At 36.8% G+C, this 24,043-nt stretch overlaps 1 protein-coding gene across 4 annotated transcripts in view; it reads right to left on the reverse strand.

Annotated features, from left to right (window-relative positions):
* Nucleotides 1–24,043, reverse strand: part of PIK3C2A (phosphatidylinositol-4-phosphate 3-kinase catalytic subunit type 2 alpha) — a 52,712-nt gene that overhangs the window by 25,070 nt on the left and 3,599 nt on the right. For 2 of the 4 annotated variants that reach the window (XM_074918587.1, XM_074918588.1), the window contains exons 2-9: nucleotides 14,751–15,925; nucleotides 9,494–9,600; nucleotides 7,631–7,788; nucleotides 4,611–4,731; nucleotides 3,835–3,946; nucleotides 3,161–3,240; nucleotides 2,993–3,056; nucleotides 482–625 (exon numbers count right to left, since the gene is read on the reverse strand). In XM_074918587.1, the coding sequence (XP_074774688.1) occupies nucleotides 482–625; nucleotides 2,993–3,056; nucleotides 3,161–3,240; nucleotides 3,835–3,946; nucleotides 4,611–4,731; nucleotides 7,631–7,788; nucleotides 9,494–9,600; nucleotides 14,751–15,860 (1,896 nt within the window). In that variant the 5' untranslated portion in view covers nucleotides 15,861–15,925. The remainder of the gene's footprint in view (nucleotides 1–481; nucleotides 626–2,992; nucleotides 3,057–3,160; nucleotides 3,241–3,834; nucleotides 3,947–4,610; nucleotides 4,732–7,630; nucleotides 7,789–9,493; nucleotides 9,601–14,750; nucleotides 15,926–24,043) is intronic. The other 2 variants (XM_074918589.1, XM_074918590.1) reach the window with 2 other exon arrangements.

The following is a 24,043-nucleotide window of genomic DNA, read 5'->3' on the forward strand; positions in this document are numbered from 1 at the left end:
ATCCGTGTTATTTCAGAGGTTTAATTTTTGTTCATATGTTCAGGAATGCAGAAGCATGAACTGTTAAGAGTTAAGATGCCAATGGTATTCACATAAATATGCACAGAAAATACATGATGTGGATTCCTCCTTTAAGTATAACAGAATTGATTTTAGAAGGCATGAGCTAGCTGTCAGTTTCCCCTTGGCCAGATTTAGTGGAATCTGCTGTGACACAAGTCTAGTTACAGAGCCAGAAAAAAGCATTTTCAAACTATTTTTTAAAAAGTCGCCATTTAGAACAGGAAAGGATTCCAAGAGCAAAAAATTAATGCATCAATAGCAAAGATGTTAAAATAAATATAAGATGACAGGTAAGAAAATCCCACCATAACCCTGACTGAACTGTTGCTGGTATTTGCAACTACCAAAGATTATGAAATCATACTTTTCAGAGTTAAAAGGCATACCTCGGAATGTAATTTATAGCATGAAAGTTTACCTCAGCATTTTTAGTCCTTGGAAGATTAACAGCCCTCCTTAGCTTCTTTACCGATTCTGTTATTGCAGGAGTCTCTACACAATCCAATGCGGAACAGATTTTTCTGACAGTCTTAATTACGTGATCTACTGCTTTATGCTGGTTCTAATAAGGAATGTATGAGAGAACAGATTGATCTGATCAGTTGTGAATGCCATTATTAATTTATTTTTTTTTTAGAATGAATCACCACAAAAATTTCATTATGAGATGCATGTCTCAATTATATTAAACTGTGGTGTAACAATTCGATTAAACAAAAGCCTCAGTATTGAGAACTTCCTTATAGCTCAGTTATCAATGCCAAAAACATAGTAGTACAGATTCTAAAATAAGGTCCCAGGAAACATTTGGAGGTTTCCAACCATTTTTCTATTAAGCTGTTGGCAAACAAGTATTTTCTAATAAAATATGAAGCTCAAATTCCCTCATGGCATAAAAAGAAAGTGTAGTTTAAAAAATGATATTCAATTAGTGTGAGGAAGGAATGCTAAATAAGCAGTGTTTCAATTTCAGCCCTCTTAAACACATAGGTTCAAATTACACTACAGTATAGCTTCTGTCATGGAACCTAATCATTTTTACTTCACTTCAATGTACTTTGGAAAAAGTTTGTTGCAACTTTTGCCTTATACATTATTTAATTTAAATGGTTCTTCCAGATGAAGCAATTGCAAACAGTCACCTTGGAGGAGGAAAGGAAGGGAGGGTCATACACTTAACATGGATAGTTCAGCGACTTATCAGAGAATTAAAATGCCGGTAGGCTGCTTAAGGCAAAGTCAAAATGCTCCTGATATTCCCCTCCTTCTTTTATTGAAATATAAGAAAAGCCACTTTAATCTAAATTATCCTAGGTTTCTTGGGGGTTTTTATTATAAGCAAAGTCTTCATTTTTAAAAAAAAAGTAGAAAATTAAAATATTTGCTTCAAAATAACTGTTTACTTTTAAAAGGCTTAATGTATAGGTTTCTTTCACAATCACTTATGAGCACTTAAAACTAAATAAGAGGGATTAGTGAACATCCTCTTGGTAAAATGTAAACTGATTCCCAACCCCCACCCTCCCAGACATATTCTCATGACTTTCCTACAAGTGGATAAGAAGGAAGCCATCTGCATCAAAATTTTTCTGGATTAGGAGTTACCTGGCAACAATTAACTTTGTCCTGGTATGAAAATAACCAGAGAAGTCAGAAGACACTGTAAATATTTAAGCCATACTTTCAACTCTAACACTTTGAAGATAACAGCTGTCTTGAGATAGGAAAAGCAAGATTTCCACTGCTATTTTCCTCACAGGCTCTCAAATTGATCTCAATAAAATGACAGTTTTATTGAAGAATTCAGGGATTCACTTCAGGAAGTAAAAAATTTCAAATGCAACAACTGCTGATTAATCATCATCACCTACAAGCTACATCTCTTGACCTCAAAATGACTGTACAAAGATTAGAACATAATCCTGAATTAGGATGTTTTGCATTCCTCACCTCAGCCTGTGAAATCACAGTTAAACAAGCAAGCTGAAGCAGCTGCAAGAGCAAAGAAACAAAACCACCACCATATCAAGGAGCATAACATCTCACTCTTCTACAACAGCCTGTGTTCAAAACTATGCTTGAGAACATGGTGAATCACCACCAAGGGAATCAAACAACATTAAGGGAATATGTAAATAGTGGACATTAGCTTGTTGAGACCTGCATTCCTGGAGAGGCAAACAAACATAATTATAATACTTTTTGTTTTCACTCAGTCATTCATTTCAAGACTGTTCATATAGAAACTGTTCAAGAAACCTAGTTATCTAACGTTTAAGAATTTAGGTCTCCAAGTCACATTACTATCAGGAGTTAAACTAAGCTTCTCCTTTTAGAAATGAGTAAAGCAGGTTATCTTCAGCTAGCTTTTGCCTTTGGGAAATCACTTCGAACTACTCCACATGCAAACTGTTTTAAGATGCCTGTCATACACTGAAATACACAATGGTTTTGACAGTGTATTTTAAATTAATTCAGTAGTATAGAATAAGATGTTACTATACTTTGTGTAAAACGTATATGTTCCAAACATGCTTCAGTTATACCTCCCATTGTACACACCTATTACTGCTCACTTTTGTATAGATTTTTATCTGTCACCAATATATGATTCGTGGCTGACAACTGACATAGTCCCGATACAAACTTTTTCATTATTCTCCTAAATTAATCTCTTCCAACGTTTTGCACCCCAGGACTTGGAAGATACGATTCTAATTGTGATGACTAGGTAATAATTAGTTTGCAAGAAAAGCTAGGAAGATGAAAAAGCAACCTAAAACTCCATGATTCCAAATTTACATTTGACAGCTTGACAAGCTTGTTTACATCTGATAGCTCGTTCAGATCTCAAATTAATTTCCAGCTATCTCATTAGTAAACTTTCTCATGCTACTTTGGGTTCAGCAACAACTTATGATGACCTTACCTCATTTTTAAGAGCTAAGTTAACTTGCTTGTGATACACATCAAGAAGCTCATCTATTGAAGACCTGCAAGGAATAGCAGTTATTGAACAAAAGCACATGAGCATAACATAACCTTGATCAGAAATTTTGCAGTGGGCTTGATTAATAAAATAATGCCATAACGCTACCTTATAATAGGTTCTCTGAAAGGCTTTTCTACTTTGTAGAGGTGTTTGGTTAAATGTATGGGTGTTCTGTCATCATCTTCCTGCAATAAAGTAATAGACATTAAGTCCAGTTCTCACCTTTCTAGAATTTGAAATACTGTTTTAGAATTTTCATTACTAATACTTGTAGAGCAGAAGAGGAAAGATATAAGGTGATCTCTTCAAAGGGGAAGAGAAATAACTAATAGTCTACAAAACATGTACACATTGGGACAGGGGGAAGGAGGAAGGAAGCGCATCAAGTGCTTAACTATGCAGATATTGAATATTCCTCCCTTCCTCTGATGGACTGATACATATCTAATTAAACTCAAAAAACGTTCTTGACTTATTTAACTTTGAAATTTGCTTCTTCTCTTTCAGGCCTTAAGTTTAGTCCAAATTCATGCATACTTTTTCCGGCTACAGTACTTGGTCTAGTTAGAGAGGTTATCCATATTTATATTATTTGCCTTGCAAAAATTCAGGATGAATTTCACTTCCTCTTAGTATAATTGAATACAATTCCCAACACCAAGCAGACATACTAATTTGTTATTAACACAGAAAGGGTACACCTCAGATCCATTAACTTTGATGCAAACTCCCAACTTCCTGAAGACTTATATTGCTGCTGCAGTTTAGGAGGTACTTACTGTTCGTGCCAGATCTCTGCATATGACACTATGGGTCAAGAGCTGCAGTTTGATTTCTGTATCCCACTTCCGACAGTTCTGAATATATTCATGACTTCCTATGCAGTGCTTACTGTTAAACAGAAGGACAGCTATAGTTACACTAAAAATGTTCAGTATCTTTCAAAAAACTCACATGGAATATTTAAGGCAACCTGTTTGCTCAAAAATAAGGAACTTCTCTATACCACACTTCTTGACCTGATTTTTACCTCTATAGAATAATTTTTAGTATACTATTACAGATACCCATACTTTTGCCAAAGCTTTTAACTACAGTGGCTAACATTGAAACCATATATTCTAATCCAGAAAACTAATGGGGATTTGTGAAGCATTAGTTTTGAAAAAAAAAAAACCCAAGCACCTCACTCCCCCCGATTATTTCAGATTAACAGAAATAATCAGTAGATTTTTTTTTTCCTGGTTGCTCAGATTTAAAGAACAGCTGAAAACTACAACATCTATCTACAGAAATGCTCTAGAAATCTGCATCTGAAAAAAACTGTGTTCAACACAACAGATGGTAGATGAGAACAATTTCTATGAAGGTGTTGAGAACCTACTTTTCTGTATCCAGAGCCACTCTAAAGACTTCTGATCTTTGTGCAAAGTATGACTCCTTTACATCTTTAAGGTTTCTGCTTTTACATAGTTAATTGTTAAAGATACACTTCCCAGTAACTGTACCACTAAAAGTCATTAAGTTAAATACTAATGAAAAAGAGTTTGCTTACTTCTGTAAAACTTCTTCTTGGCCACAGACTTTCAGGATATAGCTGCCAATATCCACTTCACTCAAGTCATCATGCACCCAGCAAAGTGCCTGCATTATTATAAGCTCAACGGGGGAACTCACTGTTTAAAGAAATTACATCTAAAAGTTAAATACAAATCCACAGCCAGTGTTATTAACCACTGTGCACTCATAAATTGTAGTTATTAATGAAATTTATTTTATACTTGTAGGGAAGACTCTTATGCTTCTATAATCCCCTAAATTTCATAGTTTGAAATCTTCAGTTTTTTCCTTGCAAAGAAAGGCATCTTATAAAATCTGCCTGTAGTTAAAGAAATCAACAAATCCTTTTTAAAATTAGGATACTGTGTAGTCACTTTACCAAAAGTACAAATGCAGCCTGCACTCTGTTTTCCAGAAGTTTTTATATGTGGATAGCCTTTTTTTTTTTTAATTATGAATTTGCCTTATTTATCAAGGACATCAAATAGGTAAATGATTCCAGAGCTGTTTAAAGTTTAAAAAACATTATCTGAAGAGCTGGACATGGAACTTCTCTATTTGTTCTGCTTTTGAGGAAGTGTCAGCTGTAGCAGAGGCAAATCCTACTGAAAGCCTTTTTTCTTTTTCCTTTCCACTTGGTCTAGGGCAGTTTCTGCATTGTACAGATCATAGTTCAGTAAGCATCACCAAGCCTTTACAAAAAGCAACTCTTAACTACCAGTACTTTCACATCAGTCTCCCAATGCTTTTTTGAAAAGTCTTTCTCTTCCATCCAGCAAAAGAGTAAAATAAATAATCCCAGTCAAACCCAAAATCCACTCCCTTGCAGCCACCAGCTATCACCGATGAAAAATACAGATACGTTTTAAGACCACAAATGTTTTAAGTACGAAATGTGTATCTCTACCCCTCCCTACCCATTTTATGATCTTTTTAAAATCATTTGCAAACAATATCAATAAGTGCCCCACCCTGCCACCCGCACCCCCACCCCCCCCCCTCCAGGGACCTTCCTAATTTTCCCAAATCATCTTTTTTTAAGAAAGAAATGCTACTACTGTAGTGGATAAGAGAGATAATGCCACAACAATATTTTCCACAAGGTAACACAACTGGTTCATCTCATTAACAGATAACTAAATATTACAAGCATAGAAGTATTTGATAGCAAATGAAGAATGAGTATGGCATTCAAGAACAAGGAACGACAAGAAGTATGAACGCAGAAACACTATTTATGAGTGAAACTGCTGTACTACCTTCAGCAAAGAATAGGGTGGCTGATAGAGGAAAAAAGATACAGTAAGAGTTTATGGGCTATAGTCACAGGCTGCATTGGTGAAGGTCTGACAGTCCTGCAAAGCCTAGTGGAGTAACACAAAGATAATGTTACCACCCTTTTCCTCGCCCTCTGTCTTATTGAGACACATTTCTTTCTTGCTGACACTCAGTGATCGCTCAAGTAGACTTGTACTTCCCTGTAAAGTCTAATAAATGGATACAAAAATGAATATGTATACCCAAATAAGCTCTAAAATTCATCTGTCTCCCTCCTGGCTCCTTTCTAACACAGGGTTGTCAGAACACTGAAAGGCTGCAGTTCCTTCTGAGCAGGACTGAAAACCATACTAAAGTAGTTCCAGCATTAGGATGCTAAGGCCTGCAACAATCTGACCAAGATCAGAAGGAATTAAAGGAAGAGAATAACATTAACTATGCATATTACTAGTCACGTGAGCTACCAATACCGGTATTTCACTAGCTACAGAAGACAAGTAGTTTACCTGTGATTCGTTTCAGCATCAGAAAAAAGGAGACCAGAGTGCAAAGACTGAGATATGTGGGGCTAGAATGTAAAACATGTTCCAAAGTACTCACAAAACTAGAAATCAAGGGCTGAAGTCGTTACATTTTAGTTACACTACCAAAGACTTTCACAGGAAAAGATTAAGCCTGTAATATTAGGAAAATGTAATCTTAAGGATGAAGAGCAGAAACCCTTCCTAAGCTACACTTACAATCCCCTCACTACTTAACAAGAGTATTAAATCACAGCAGAATAACTATAAGGCCCAGAAATTAAATGGAATGAAAAAACTTATGCATTGAGAGCTTGCTTTCCAACAGAGCAGCTAGTTTAAGTGAGTAATAGAGCAACTCGCTGTTACAGATAACCAAATGATAAAACATCACAGCACAGATCCACTACCAGGTGACACGGCCTGGGAACAGGAACCCTCGCAAGGGCTGAGACTACAGCAGCAGAGAAGCTAAAAAGTAAGCTCCTTCTGAGGTAATTTATTATCAGTTACTTTATCAAGAACTGCCAAAGTTGACAGCATCCAGAGTTACAGCCTTTAACACAAACATTCTGTGCGGTCTTGACTGCACAGAGAATGTAAGTTTCTGTACACGGCAAACCTAAAAGTTCCACCCCAAACTAATACTCCTGGTTACCCACAAAACTGGGCCAGCTAGTTGTGGCACATCACAACAGTATTGTTTTAGTGTTGGTGTTCATAAGCAAGTATTGAAGTCAAGTAATATATAATAAACACTGAATTCTTATTTCCCAACAGCAATTTGTCTGAATTTTTAGATAACCTGCAAGAGTTTAAGACACATGTTAGAGTGTTGAAATAAAGAATTAAATTAAAAGTTAAGAATTTCAGTCCTGATGTCATCATCCCCTCAATTACCATAAAGTAGGTCAAAGTCTTGAAAAACAGTTTTAACATTCCCAGCTGTAGATAGTGTTTCTGGTTTGCCTGGCATTCCTTTTTTTAAAAAAATGTTTCACTTCGTCAGCTTCCAAATATTTTCCTGATGGAGGCACTGACCCAGAATTAGGTTGGTTCTTTGGTTACCTTTTCCACATTCCCCACAAGCAATCCACGCACCTGAGACCCAGGGGTTACAAAAACTGAAAGCCATCGGCCTAGACTGAGTGTACAGTCTTAACCCACCATTTTAAGTCTTACAAGCAAACTCCAGTTTAAAATAGCAGAAACATACCATCACATGTAAAAGTTACTGGTTGCTGGAATTCTTCAATTTCTATAGAAACCTTGATACTGGCACTCTCCCCACTTATATTTCTTTGAAGCATGATTGGACTCAGCACAAAGCCTGGATTTGCTTGCTGATTGGTGTAAGGAAACTTGGTCCTCAATCTGAAAGCAGAGAAAGTTTATGAAACATTGCAATAGATAAGTCTAAAACTAAGGCAAAGATGGTAATAACCACAAGCCCGAATAGTAAAGACTACCTTTTGCTCTTTACCTAAATTATATGTACAAAATACCATTTAATTTTTCTACTCTTAACAGAACACTGCCCACAATAATTATACAAGCAGTAGATGGGGGGAAAACACCTAGCTTGTAATTAGTCAAGTTTTCCATATAGATTAAAATGTTTAATAGGTCACTGCTTACAGGCCATATCCAGCTTCTGTAGAAGCTAAACACTAAAACAGTTGTTAAAAAGCTAATCCATAGCATTTGCTGAAAATGGGTTTAAGAAAAAAAAAAAAAAAGCATAATTTGTTTTCTGCACGTAAGACCACAAAACGCTTTACATCTTTCAATTTTTGGAAGTCTAATTTGAATTTAGATACTATGCAGAAGGTAGTTATTCCAAGTTGTGGAAGTTGAGAAAAAGGCCTAAAGGAAGGGAAGAGCTTTTATTCAAGACACAAACAGTGTAAAACATTCATCTAGTAATGACCAGATGGTACTTCAATAGCTGCTTTTTATTTTCTACGATTTAACATGGATAAAATAATTTAACCTTAACCTTCTTCCAACATTAAAGTAGTATTAAAGGAGATTAAGAACAGAACTCATCTATAACAGTCATCTATTTCATCATCTTGATTCCTGACAATAGCATGAATGGGTGGGGAAAAAAAATCCCCCTAGCAAGAGTTGTCCAGTTAAAATCAGCATTTTAAGCACTGAGTCTTGAAAGAGCAACAATTAGATTTAACTAGAAACTGTTGCAACAAGCCTATTTTATGCAAGTTTTGTCTTAATGTTGTTCATCAGTAAGTTTCACAGGTATATGACTTCTCATCTGTTTAATGGAGTTTGCTTTTCATTTCATAAACATTCCTGTTTTTAAAAGTTACTGTTATGCTTCAGATTCTCTACTTCCCCCATTATTTCTTGAATCTTGAGAGGAAAAAAAGCAAGACTCCTAGTTTATCTTCTCTAGGAAGAAAGCAAAAAGAAAAACTAAAAATCCCTCTCATTAAATTGTGGCAGTAAGCAAAATAACAGATGGAGCATTCCGGGTTATCAAGTCCCATCCTCTTTGGTGTGACCTTTAAGAAACGTCACCACCTGATCAAAAGAAGATCAAGTCTGAAGGTTTTATTTGTTACAGAATTCCAGTTGTGGAAGCAATAGCGATCCGAACATTTAAGGGTTAGAAAGCCATTGAGTGACAGGATTTAGTGAGATGCATCAACTAAGAAAGAAAAATGCTTCAAATTCTTTCAAAAGAAATTGTATTAAAAATAGATAGAAGAAGGAGCTACAAATATACTGAAATACAGAAAAACAGTTTGAGGATAAAAAAGTATTACAAAAACAAGTAGAAAAGCACGAGGAAAGTCACAGGACAGAAAGAATAAAGAAGAGATATGATAATCCAAAAACCTTAGTAGTGATCACCTTCACAACTCTGTGGCATTCTTGAAAAAAAACAAGACAAAACTAGGAAAAACTGAGATAAGAAAATGGAAGAGGACACATACTGAAATCTGTCCCATCAAGCAAAAAACGTAGGACAAGCCCTGTCGACCTAACTGAAAATAAGTTTAGTGCTTTTTTTCCCTTCTAAAAAGCTAATTCACGTTCAGTAATTTCTTACTTTGTAACTGCTTGAGAAAAAGCTGACCGTTCTTGATTCTGCCCTTCAATTTCTTGGAGAAGCACATTTTCTGTCAGCATGCCAGTGGTCCCATTGTCTTTCTGCAACTCAAAGATAACACATTATTTAAATACCCACAAATTCCTATGGCCAGCAAAGCCATGTGTAGAAGATAGATTTTTCAGGAGTCTAAGGTTTACAATTAGTTTTATGTTTACTTCTATAAGGAGAAACATGTATATCATTACTGAATTGAAAAATTAAAGATTCACTGGATCAGTGACTCCTTTACAGAAGGTAATTTATTTGACAACATCATTATCAGTTAAGATTAAGCTGCAAGCGTAACAGTTCCCGAGCTCTCAGCAGTGACCCGTTGCATTAGAATTTGGCCAGATTTTGCTGAACCAGAGGAGGAAATTTTGAGGAAAAATACCACGACAGACAAATGTTTTTTCCTCCACTTCCGCAATTCAGCCTTCAGTATAGACCCAGAAAGAACCATCACACATTAGTTCTGCCCATGATTACCTTTTCCTACAAAGCAGGAAAAGATAAATTGTACACTGGAAGGAAGCAGCATTCAGAACATAAAACTCAGAACTAATCTCATGGTATCAAATTACTGCTGTTTTAATCCCTTATGTCATACGCAATCGCCAGCCCACAAAAATGTAAACCAGTGTCTTTGGAGTATCCAATCAAAACCACAATTGCTAAGAGAACTGCAGTTTCAAACAGCGAAATCTAATAAACTTTTAAAAAAAACAAACAAAAAAACCTGCAGCAGCTCTTAATCCATATCTGTTTCTGATCCAGTTCACAATACAGCCATACAAATGCTAGTGTAAGCAAAAAGCAAGAGAGCAGCTGGAACAATCAGTGGGGTTGAGGTGGGACTCAATCATCTGTGGTCTAACAGCCCCCACTAGACTGAAGCACTCATGAAACTCCAGCCAGATACTCCCCGGAATAAGCTGATCTTGAAGAGTTCGCTCATGTCCAAACCAGGGTCATTGTGCACAGAGAATAAAGACAGAGCTTTTACAATGCTTATAGAAACCTCTAATCCACCCAGGAGTCAAAAAAGCAGACTACACTATAGTTTTTCTGAAAATCATCACAATTTATTCATATTTGAATTAGCGATTAACTACTTGACTAGTATGTGGGTAATTTATTATTAGCTGACAAAGTTAGCCGAACATTTAATTTCATTAGAGCATATCAGACAATACAGAAATTAGACTGTCTCAGAAAAGGGATCAAGTGTGTAACATGCAGAGCTAGGGACTGTCAGGTCTTCTCCTTTTAGCGCTTTTTTTTCCCCCCTCAAATTAACTTGTTTAAGCAGTGCAGCATAAACTTAGACAGGATAACATATGCAACCCATAATTGCCACTTTAAGTGTATCTAAACCTAGTTATTGCAGCTAAAATATTGATTCCATGAACACTCATCAGTTCAAAAGGATAAATTCTATATTATTGGGGATTAGCCATACCATGGGAAGCTATTAGAGCAGGAAGCTGTAAAGCCACAAAACTTGGAATGAGATTCAGGAGCATGAATGGCACCTTAAATTTATAAAAGTTCTTCTAACATCTCAAACAAGTTCTCTCACATAAAATACTTACGGGCAGCTGCACAAGACCTGCTGACAAACCTGTGCAATTGCATGTAGTACATGTATTCTTTACACAATTACACAACAAAAAGAACATATAAGGAAAGAGGAAGTTAATGTACCAAGTCAAAGCTAAACACCTGTGATAAAGATTCAACTAACTGCTAGTCAGCACTCAACACAAAACTCGACCATTTCAAATCAAGAAGCTTTGATAAACTAAGAAATATACTTAAAATCCACTGGACTCAGATGACTACAGTTTTGAGCAACAACTTCTTTAACTCCCAGATGAGCAAATCTAAGAGGTGCAAAAGCTATCAAACGGGAAATTAACTTGTAAGAAGGGACTTTAGGCCAAACTAGATAAAGAGTTCATAGCAGTACAGCCTGCAAAAATAGTAGTGGTCTGCAAACATAATTACTCTTAATAAAAACACAAACCCCAGTAAATAACCAAAAGTCAAGTTAAGTTAAATCCCCATGAGTACATAAAGCCACAAGACTCTTCAGCTCTGTGGAGAGGAACAGCAGAGAAGACAACACCTAGAGCAGGACAGAATTATGATTTTCACCTCTGCTTTCCGAAAGGAGAGTGACAAACACGTATTTAAAAGGCAGTACTGAATATATAAATACTTAATCAAATGTGAAGCAAAACTCAAAGCAATCTATTGATTCAAGGGATTAAATGTAATATGACAGAACCAAAATATATGAATAGAAATTTTTACTAATAGTTTTGTTTAAAGGAGCAGTAAGACTATAAATTATTCAGGGGAAAAAGTGATCCAGACAAGTTAGGATGGAAGACTTTAGAATATACTTTGAAGGACATATATACCTGGAGGTAAACGGGATAAAATACAAGACAAATGCAAAACATGGAGGCTAAATAACTTAGCTTCCTACTATACCAGACAGAAAATTATTTAAACTAAAAAAAAGTAGTAGCACAGGATGGGCAAAAGAGAAAGCAAAAGCCACAGTTATGCTGAAAGGATATCCATTTGAGAGACTTGTCTTTAAATCTATTAACTTCTTTAATAACTCAGCAGAAGCAGCACAAATAACCCTGCTGATAATTTACAACCCTGTATCACCAGCTAACTGTAACACCGACTAGAACTGAAGTATTATGCCAGAACTAGTAAAGCACAGACTGGAGGAACGCAAGTGGAAAGTAGATCTTGAATCTTCAACTGGGTATTCACTGCAGCAATCTGTGATAAACTAAGAACTTGTTTGAGAAAGAGGGTAGCTTAAGAAAATCATAAGGACTGATATCTGCTGTTGTGATGCCATCGTGAATAAAGCAAACACAATCAAAGTCTATCAAGCAGGATGCTCCTACCTGTAATGAGCAGTTATTCAGGCCACTGTACAAGGCACATGGTATACACTGTGCTCTCAGAGAGAACCAAAATTCTCATAAACCATCTTCAAAAAAACCCACAACCTGACAGGAAAGAGAAGCTATCACACAAAGCTTGCAATAAAAGCTGACAAAGTCACTGTCTCTTGTAACATGTTGAGATAAACAACAAAACGGTTCTTTATCTTAAATATCTGCTGTTCCATCCCATTAAGAAGAACATTTTCTAAGAGCTAGTTATGAATGCATTTCTGCTGAAAATCAGATGACTGATAGGGACAGTGAGGGTCTGGAACAGTATTTAAACCAGAAGTAGCAGAAGAAAAAGACCACATGTGAAGGCAGAGCTTGAGCACCTTATGAATTAGTTAACATGTGATCTGAAATAGCATGGGATTAGACCTGAGGAACAGGAAAGACCCTTTTGAATACTGCAATCTTGAAAAAAACCTGGAATTCACAAAAACAGATTGTGTTCAGAAACAGTCAAGTATTACTTTCTACAGACAACACCTCAGAAACACCGATCATAGTTACATTACAACCAGACAAACAGCACTGGAAAACTGACAAACACATCGCTTGATAACATCACAAACTGCTGCAGAGCCCAAATGTACATGCCTCTCCCAATACTAGGTAATAACTGAGCTCACATCTCACAGCTCAACAGTGAATGGAAAAAATAAAATTAAGTTGGACCAAAGATCTTCACACATGTAACGTTAAAAATGCAATCCTTCAAAGACAGACATACAGGGTTTTTTGGTCCTTCTCCACTGGCTGCCTATTAAACTTTTGCCAGAATACTGACAACTAGCCCAGAAAAAACAGGAAATCCTTCAAATGAGGGGCCAAAAATTTTAATTCAATGGAAATTTAGACAGTCCTTTAAGCCAAAGTCTAGTAAATATTCCTTTTTCTGAGAAAACTCCCCCAGTCGGGGGGGGGGGGAGGGAAGAATTAAGGAGCAATTTGGAAAATATCCCTGACTGATAGCAATTGCTTTTTATGACATGTCCCTAGCCTATTAAAAACATCTAGAAAGACAATACATAAGATTCAAAACAGCTGCAATCCAAAGTCTAAGGCAAACAAATCTTTTACTCCTCCTCCGCCCCAGTTTCTACAAATACGATTTTTCCTGCCATTATCACCCTTGCCAGGGTGTTGACTTTACCGCTGAAAAGTTGTTCATTCTTTGTACTCTCTCTACCAAAACTCAAAGATACAGAAGTATTCATATTCACTTTCTAGTGAGGTGACTAATATTTTAAAAAGTAATGTCTTAAGACAGAATTATCAAAGAAAAAATTTTAAGAGAGGAAAAGTTAAACAATCTACAGTCATCTATTGGACTTGGGAAAAGGTAGGTTGCACTTAAAGGGGCATAATTAACCAGATGAGATTGCTACAGTATCGATCATCTGCTGTACAGTTTAGTTGTGATACAAACAGCATGTGTTCAGTGTCCAGAAAGATGAGTATTATAACTAAAGCCTCAACATTTGTCTTGAAATTGCTGAAATCAACCCTGATCCTAGAGTAAAAATCACCCTTTTGCCCTGCCCGATAAAGGTAACATCACACAAAGATGGTTTTCCTTCTCCCAGAAGAGAAGTACAGGGTTTCTGACTCAAAAGTCATCCCACCTTCCAGGACAGCATAACCAAAAGGTTCAGTCACGATCTCTCTAGCATTCTTGATGGAAGGAAAGCCTGCTGTCTACAGAAGGGAACTACAGTGCTCCTGTGAAAGACTGAAGTGATATTGAGAGAGTAGAAGAGAGTTTTGACTATGACACCTTTCTATTCTACCTTTTTTTAAAAAAATATGACAATCAAATATAAGGCAAAAAAAATTTTTCAAGATCTGAGATACAAAGGTTGCTCAAGATAAAGCTTTCAGTGTCTAACTCGCATTCTTTTTATTTCGTAGTATCATGTGAATTGCTCATTAAATATTTAACAATATTATTTAAATAGTTAATTGTTCTAAAGATTATTTCCATTTCTTTTTGTAGTGTGTAGAAAAACAGCAATTTCCTCAGTAAATACAGAAAGATTACACAAGGTCAGAGTTATTTTGGGATTGAGTTCAGTAGTAATGTTCGATTTTCTGAGTATCACTACATATGCCAGTGACATCCCATTATTTGGGCACTGCTCAAGCCAAGGAATATTTAACAAAAATCTTTAAATACAGTGATTAATCTTGACTATTATACTGCAGTTTAAAAATACTGATTTACATACCTGTAATGTTTGGCCCTGTAACTTCGCAAGTTGAGTTGTTCGCATGTTTAATGACTGGCTCCTTGTAACTGTTGCTCCAGAAGCCTTCCCATTAACTTTTCTTTCCAGATGACAAGTTACTAACAGCTTTTCTTCTAACAGCACAGCATCCCATGGATCTTCGGCAGTCATACTTGAGGCCCCATCTCCATCATTCCCTGTCTTATTTGAAGTCTCCACATTATCCACTTTTGGTTTACTTAGGGGATCCAAATCTAACCAATCAAATTTACTAACATCCCTGCAGCTTTCCGAGGCTGGTAGGTTAGAAACTGCAGACTTTATAGCAGTCATTTCTAAGTCTGTGCTTGACTTCCCATTTTTCAGAAATTCTGAGGTGCTTGCAATTTTGTCGAATACTTTTGCCATTTCTGGTGTAAGTACTGGAGGATATATAGGTAGGCTTCCTTGTGGATGGAAAGGTGTAGTAGCTGCCAATGGGTATGAAATGTATTGCGACTGTCTTGGAAGACCAAGATAAATAGGTTCTCTAGAGTGATAGGAGGACATATTTGGATGGAATCCATTCTGAAATACACCAGTCTGTTTTGTGTAAGAAGCTGAGGGGTAAACAGGAGGTAAAGTGCACGTCACAGGCGCTGGTATCCCAGGCATCCACTGTCTTCTCTGACCCATAGGCCCAAGATAAAACTGTGAAGACACAGATGGGCTCAAAATAGGACCTACTGGTAACGTAGGTACTTTACTAGATTCAAAACTGTCATCCAGCAGCAGTTTCTCCAGTTCAGCATGAGTAAGTTTCTCTATGTCAATGGTACTTAGTTTATCTTCCATGCTCTTGGCATCAGACTCTGGAAACACCATGAGATCATGGTCCTGTTTGTTATGAGTCTGTGTTTTTTGTCTGGTACTGCTTAAAGAATGAAAAGTTTGTTTATTACCAGCTACGCCTCTTTCTTTCTGCATCTTAGCTAATGCCTCAGCTTCCATCTGCAATGCCTCCTCTTTGTCCACATCTTTTGACCTTGCTGCTGCCAAAGAAGGTGATGAGCGCTGTTTAAATCCATTGCTACTGGATATCTGGGCCATTCCGCAAGAGCAGAGGTCCATTTAAAGAAGCAACAATTCCCTCGTATTGGTTGTCCACCCGTGGCTTTGGAATAGATTTAGCAGATCTGTAAAGGAAATGAAACATTAGAAATGTACAAAAGAAATCATATGTTGAGAACCACTAAGTCATACATTACCAACTGACAAGGTTGCACATGTCCTTCAGAAATCCAGGACAAAATTTTTACCAGATCGGGAGGGGGGTGGTGGTGGTGTGTCAAACTTAAAAGAGAAGCCACACAATCAAATTCACAGCCTTTGAATTACGTGAGACCTATTCATTCTTCTTACTAGTACTTACTCTACCTACTAGTAAGTACTTGGTTTCTTTTCACACCACTAAACCTAAGACACAGAAAAGCTACATTCAGTTACCCAACTGTTTGCAGACTTGAACAATTCTGCATACTTAGCCAGGTTCAATCTCAGAAGCAGAAAACATTCCAAAGACTATACAAATATCTAGCATTGATAAAGCACATTACTGAGAGGACATCTAGTTTACTTCAATATATTACAAAAACAATGGACCTATCAAACTGATGTACCATGATTATAATGATCATAAGGAAGCTGAAGGACCTCTGTTCCTTTGAAAAAATATAATGGTACTTCACCCTCTTAACAAGAGAAATAATGCTTATGAAATGCTATTTCTTGGACAGAAAAATAAGCAATTTAAGTACAGTTGCTCATTAAGCAATCGCTTTAACAGCCCCTTAAAAGAAGTGTCATTCACTATAAGGTAAGGGAAGACACCCTGAAAGGTCACTTTTGCTTAAGGCCACCACCAAAAAAATGACCTCTTACATTTCTCTGATTCTAATCTTGTGTTCAGTACTATTATACAACTTCCTATATTTACCACAATATCTATGCCTCTTTATTAAAATAATCTTTCCAGAAGTTACCAGAGGAACTACATTATTTTTCAGTATTATTTTTACATTATTCTACAGCTTTTACACACAGCCAGGTCAGAGTTGAGACCAGGAGATAAGATGTCTTCCAGCAACAGCTCGTATGCATATCAAGTAGCAAGATAAAAATCATGAATAATGAGTTTCTGCTAGGAGGGTTACATAAACAGCAATCCTCATTAAAACACAGTTTCACTGAACTAGATGAGCCCTTTAAATGTAAATCATCATGCGTTTAAGTCATGCAACAATCTACAAATGAACAGAGTTCTCTGCAACAAGCAATGTAGATAACTCAAAAGTCTGTGTTCCCATGCTATTTACACCTGTTAGAAGGGTTTGGGGATTTTTTGTTGTTTTGTTTGGGTTTGGGGTTTTTTCCTCCCCCTTGAATCAGACTAGAGCTACATGCTTCAAACAAACTAACTCTACTTCTTTGGACTCACCACACAGACAGCAAGACTTTAACAGATTCTTTAAATTCTTTAAGACTCTGGCCAAGCATTTGTTTCATCTACTTCATTTCAGTGGCTTACCCTGTGAGACAGACATCTTTATAAAGCTTCTATACATTTCAGCTAGATCTGAAAACAAATTCAGGTGAAACCCTTCACAAAGCAAGATTAAACCAGAACTGATGTTACAGGTACCAAGAGAAGATTTAAATGAAAGAGCATGTCTTCAGAAAGACTGAAACAGTGACAGAGTAAAAGTTATAAAACCCTGAAAACCATACAACTGAAGTCCTGGGGAATAAAGTCTGAAGGAGTAGCTTTGGAGGTTACTAGTATGCATCCATTCTAGGAGATAATTATATTCAACACAGATGAATTCTACAGAAAAAAGCAGACACCAGATGCTTTTCCATACAATATACTAAGCTGTGGAGTTTGACATTAATTAAAGCCACCACTTTTGCTTTAGGAAGAAGCCCTGTCATATCTACTGCCTATTTGCACAGCTGAGTGTTGAGCCCAATCATGGAATTGATTTAAAAAAAACAAAACCAAACCCCAAACGTTTTTGCTGGGTTCCTTTATAGTCAGCATAGGTCCCTGGTCCCACTTACATCACAGCTGTGGCCCTCAGTGCCATTTGGTTATTTACTGTCCTCCTGTTAGCAGGACAGTCACTCTAAACCTTCTCCTAAAGGTGTACCAAGTATTTTTCAAATGGTCTAAACCTACCAGCCACAGACGACAAACTAACAAGAACTCTCATATACTTTACCCCAACTGCTTAGCCTGCCTAGATACCCAAGCAGGCTTTAATCTCTATTGACTTATGTCTGGTTAACATTGCTATGTCAAATTTTCAGATGCAATTACCCTGACTTAGGAAGTTCTCTCAGCAATTCCTACCTGGCTTTTCCAAGAAGCAGCAACATGAGCTAAATGCTGTTTTCACAGTCTTGCTGTTGCATAAGGATTCTAAACAGCAGCAGGATTTTCTTTCTGAATCCTACTCAAAAAACTAAAATAGGATCATACTTTCTGAGACTACTCTGAAATGTTTGGGCTACAACTCTGAAGAAGATTATTAGTGGATTCCGGTGCTGCTTGATATTACAGCAGTGAGCAATTTTTATTAAGGAAAAAATATAAAGATTATATGGTCTTTAAAGTAACTATATGTACAACTCTGGCTCCTTAAAAAAAAAGTAGAAAGCCTTAATTTGCAGCTTTGATCTCGATACTCACCAAGCAGTCTCCTACTCACAAGAAGTCACTGTTCCACAAAGTCATGACTGCAGGTAAACATACACTCCTTATCACTCAAACACAGTGCACAGCTACTGCAGCACATTCATTTGTAACATCTAGAGAATCCCGATCACTCAATAATGGCTTATTTTACAATTTCACATTACAGTTCTGCATTTTTGTCAGTGTATGACTGCACTTGCATTGACAAATCCCAATGACAGTACTCAAGAGAGAAGAATATTATTACTAGTGGTTATCTGAAAAGTTGAATTTTATTTTTGCAAGACAGTCTCATCAGCATGCATTCATTTTGATCGCTGTATTTAAATCCTGTCCTTGGAAACTTCTAAAACCAAAATCAGCATATAAATTTCTGTCAAATTTTATAAGCAGACTGTAGTTTTCAGTTTGAAGTTAAAAACTGATTTTAAGAAGTCTGATAAAATTGCAACAGTTTTAGCACAACTTCATCCTGCATGCCAGCTGTAAATTCACATGATAAAACATCGGAAGAAAAGCTCCCTAGGCATAAGCATAGACCTTCTTTTAAATGCTAAGTACACTGCATCAGTTAACATTTTCCTGTAAGTTTAGCTTCACTTTGAACTTCTGACTTTCTAGTCATCTAAGTTCAAAGGCAAAGAGTCAGCAGAATTTAAACTTCTCCAACATTTACAAAAAGAAGGGCAAATTCCTTTTGCACCATCTATCAGCAGGGAGCTTCTCTCCAACACTCAGAAGAATGTGTCAATTCAAATCCCAGAAACAGGAAAACCAGATACCTGAAGCATTACTGACCATGCCATACAAAATCACAAGAAGTCTGCAACAACTGGAACTCATCAGAAGACCTAGAAGTAATCCTTAAAGAGAGTCAGGATTGTTCTCATCTCAATTGCCACACACTATTTTAAGTAACAGTAATAATCAGTTTTCAACTGTCAATCTGTTCACCTTCAAGAGCACAACTCTCTTTCTAAACACTTTAAGAACAGTAAGAACAGGTCAAATGCTTTTTTAAAAAAAACAAAACAAAACAAAAAAAAAAACCACCAAAACCTGGAAGCAATTGAAGAGATAACAGAAATTAGGAAGCCATAAAATAATCCCCTATACCACTTATCTGTCCCCCAAATTCAAAATTAAAGGGACACATTCATACTTTATACAAAGCCACCATATTTACACTGCCCCAGCAGTAACTCAGCAATACTACCTGCTTCATTTAAAAGCAGGTCTAAGTCTCAACCACTTGATTTATCTACAGCCTTGATGAAAGATTATCTGTCTCTTGCAGCGAGACTTCATTAACTTTAAGCAATATTTTCTTTAAGTATTCAACCAGATGCGATCAGACATGAGTCTACAGACCTCTTTCTCTGGCTCCAGTCTAGCTGAGCTTCCCTAAGAGAAATGCTTCCTCCGTGGCAATTTTGAATAAATGTATTTAGAGTCTAAAGTTAATTTGCTCAGTCAAGTACCTGTGTATTGCTGTGCAATTTTACTGAGTATTGCTCAGTATTCATTATTTCAAAGGAATAAAATTTATCTTAAAAAAACTGCAGCAACAAAACTTTATTAATATCAAGAACCAAGAAACAGCAAGAGACTGACCATCTCCTTCAGAACAAAGTCTCCACAAGGAATAGAAATTAATTTCAAATCAGATTTTCACTTACAGAAGCTTACATAAAAAACCCATATGCACCAATCTAGCAAATACATAAAATTGAAGACATTTTTTTCTAATGAGGAATTTATGGGGTTTTGGTAAGAAGCTTCAGGAGAATCAATACAGGATATTACATCTCTAACAGAACAAAGACACCCAAAATTAGTTCCCTATCTTAATGATCAAGGGATGAATTGATTAGAGATAAATGCTGTTACCTTAAGCAGAGGTAATCTCACCATCTGCTCAAGTACGTGTTAATATTCTTCTCTACTTACGATGAGTTGCACTTTTCAAAAAAAACCAAGGCTTTGAATATTCTATTTATAAGTTGTTCTAGTGCTAAACAAGCACAGAACGTATTATTTGGTAATTCATTCTTAGGAAATAGTTTATAGTTATCGCAAATGAGCGCGCATAAATTCCCTAGAGTCCAAGCACTAAATACAGAAGCAATGATAACAAGTCAGACCATTTCCTGCATTCCTTATAAAGTAATGAATGCCCTGACACACAGTAGCCAGAGCTTCCTCAAAACAAGTGTAATTTTCACAACAACTCCGTGGTTATTTTGCCATGATTTAAGAAAAGATTGGAGGCATTTGCCTGATATTGAATGATAACTAAAGAATTAGCAAACCTTGCCTGCATACCGGAGACAGTAGCGGTTTTATGGGATACAGGGAAAACTTAGAAAAATAAGACAGCAGTAATATACTATGGAAAGTACTAATCATCTGGAAAGGAATTCATAGCAAGGCATTTGCCACAGCAGGAAAACTCCTTAGCAAGAAAAAACACAGAACTTTGATGTTCAAAAGCCCTCTCTTGCCAGATGCATTCAGATTGCTACAAACCAAGAAACAACCTAACAGATACCCCAAGAAGTCATGTTATGAGTGTGTTATTTTTCAAAATACTGTTAGGCTTAAATTGGAAGTCTTCCAATAATGTGTGCACAATTGTAGTCCTGAAAGGTTAATGTTTTATGTATATAGTTCTGTCACAGCGCCTTTCCACTAAAAACTTAGTAGCTTCTTTAATCCAGTCATTTTAGCAAAATTGGAAAGTAGCCCCTCACAGATGAGATTAACACAGTTAACTGAATGAATCCATTTCATTTCAGGCCATAGTTATAGAATCTTTAAAAACAATTTCACTAGCTTAAATACAGGTGCAGTTTTCAGTTGGTCACAAATTCTGAACCAGCACTCATTTCTGTTTTGCTCAAATCATTCAGTTTGTAAATACCGAAGCAGCTGTACTGAGACTAGTAACTGCATCTCTTAACTTTTATTTTTGAAATTTCATTTACATCTAAGAAGTACAATTTCATCACAAAACCTCTGAGATAGGTAATCATAGGGTTTTTCCAGTACCAGAACAAGAAGCCTCCAGGAATGCTTCAAGGTCTTTTAGTACTGGCAACAAATACCTTGAAAAAAATCCACCCTCGGCTGTTTCAGTGCTTATAAAAACCACTTACAAACTTAAATCAATTTTCATCCAGGACACTGTGCAGAAGACTGTTACTAGATACTTTGTAACAGCAGAATCTTGATTTTTTTGATCAATGTTTCAAGAGTGACAAAGGGTGGAAGCATCTGTCATGACGTTCCAGCCTAATCTTTGTGTAGGCAGCTACAGCTACCTACAGATCATATGTTTTCCATTGCCACAAAATAATTTTCCCCTTCTTGAACCAGTGATTTGCACCATTAGCCACCGCAAACCACTCCACCACCAGAGGTAGATACATGCGTGCTTGGAACAGTAAATTTGCAACCTTCTTCAGCATATTTGTGCTGTTATACTCCTCCCCTCAAATTCTGAGCTCAATCACCATTACTTTTAAGTCTGTTGAAGAGATAATTAAATTCCATATAAGTTTCATAAAAACAAGCAATCTGACATCACCACCACCACCGGGTGTCACAACTAGAAGAAAACAGTAGCATGAGCTCATATGATTGGATGACACAGATTTATTACTAAGATAATCTTTATAAATGCTTGAATCATGGCAAAAAGTCCTTAAGACAATCAGCTGAAGACACAAATCAACAGGAAACAAGACATCCGTTTCATCAGCTGGAGAACTCACCAACCTTTGCATCTCTACTTCTCCCTACTTCGTTCTCAGCTCTCTAACAGCATACCTGCAATTGTTCCTGCCCACTATTTTCTAGATGCAGATACCAGAAAAAGCAATAATGAAACTGATGGCATCCCAGGCTTTTTCATTCTGATGCAATTGGCCAAGATATTTTTTTTCCATGCCTTGCAGCCAAGCCTATTACCGGCATTGTTTGACAAAGGCTAAGAATTTTAGCTCTGTTGCAATGTTTTTCCTTACAGAATAACGCTTTCATATCCACTCCTCCTGTTTCAGAAGTCTTATTTTTAAAACTTTTTACTGGTTCTCTTGCTTTTTAGCCACTGCTGAAGCTGTGCTTTGCTCCATGTCACCCTTATGATTCACTCTTTTTTTTCCCCACCAACCCTCTTTTCAAAGGGCATTTGAAAATATACACTCATACAAATACAAAATATTCCACACAGAATCAATGTTAGCTACTGGTTTAGGGTCTGGGGTTTTCATTTTTTAGTAATGTCGTTGCCCCAAATATTCTGATTCCCCAAATGTATAATTTGTGCAGTAACCCATGATTTGCAAAATACTTTTACTCTGGAAGATCACTTTCATGGAACAATTAAGAGTGGAACGAGACTCAGGGGGTCTCTAGTTCCATTACCTGCTCAAAGCAGGGTCAGCTATGAGAAGGTGACAGAGGTGCTCAGGGCTTTATCCAGCCAGCAATACTGCAGACAAAGTTTTAGTTATTCATACAGTGCAGGCCTGACCACAGTGGAGTGCGACAAATTACCTGCAGCATCTATCTATACTAGTATTTCCACTAATCCCAGTATCAGTAGTACTAAGCAGAACATAGACAACCTTTTAAACTAGATATCCAGTACAATCAAAAATACAGAAACGTTCTAGAGCATGGGGAGGACAGAGAAAAGAGGAAAGAAACATTTGTGCTATCTGCTTTAACCACCCAAATAGAGATGCCCCAACACCTTCCATGTTTGTAACATTCTACAGCATAGACTGATGACCATGGTAAAAACCCTGATTTTCTTAAGTTACATGCCTGAAGCCCTGCAAATATCCTCCTAATGTCACAAAGCATTCGAAACGCAGCAAAATGCAGGAAGTTCATGATGCAATGTACAGTGGCTATTAACACAGGGAGATGAAACAATCCTCCCCCACAAGGATCCTGCTCCGTTCCCTGGGCAGCAGCACACAGTATACACACAAGCAACCCAAAAGCAATCCAAAACATCAGTAGTGTAGGGAGAGAAAACCATGTCACCACAGCTCTGTCCCAGACTTAACTCTATACCCCTGTATTAGGATCAATCTACCAGTCTAACCAAAAAGCAATTGTGCTGCAGTAGCCAAATTATTTCTACCACTTGCTTCAGCAGAGGAGTTTCCCCTCAGGCAGGAAACTTGCACAGTTTCAGTTACAACCAGCAGATGCTTCTTAGTCACAAACCTAGTATTTATGAAAGTATTAAGCAGAATTGTTGATTGACAGAAAAAATACACTGTTGACGTGTACCTTTTTGCTTTAGATATTATAAAATACTAAGTGTTTATTACACATAGATTCAATTATTATTTTTTTTAACACGACACAGGTATAAAACTGAACAGGATGGCTATACTCAGTCAGGCCAAAGGTTCAAGCCATCCTTAACTTGTCTCCAAGGGTGCTTCAGAAATACAAATGGAAAAAAGCTAAACCAAGGCAAGAGTGTAATGACACTTCCTCAAAATACTTTTCTAGTCTCCACAAATTCACCACT

Source organism: Athene noctua, chromosome 14 (genome assembly GCF_965140245.1).
Source record: "Athene noctua chromosome 14, bAthNoc1.hap1.1, whole genome shotgun sequence".
Lineage (NCBI taxonomy): Eukaryota > Metazoa > Chordata > Aves > Strigiformes > Strigidae > Athene > Athene noctua.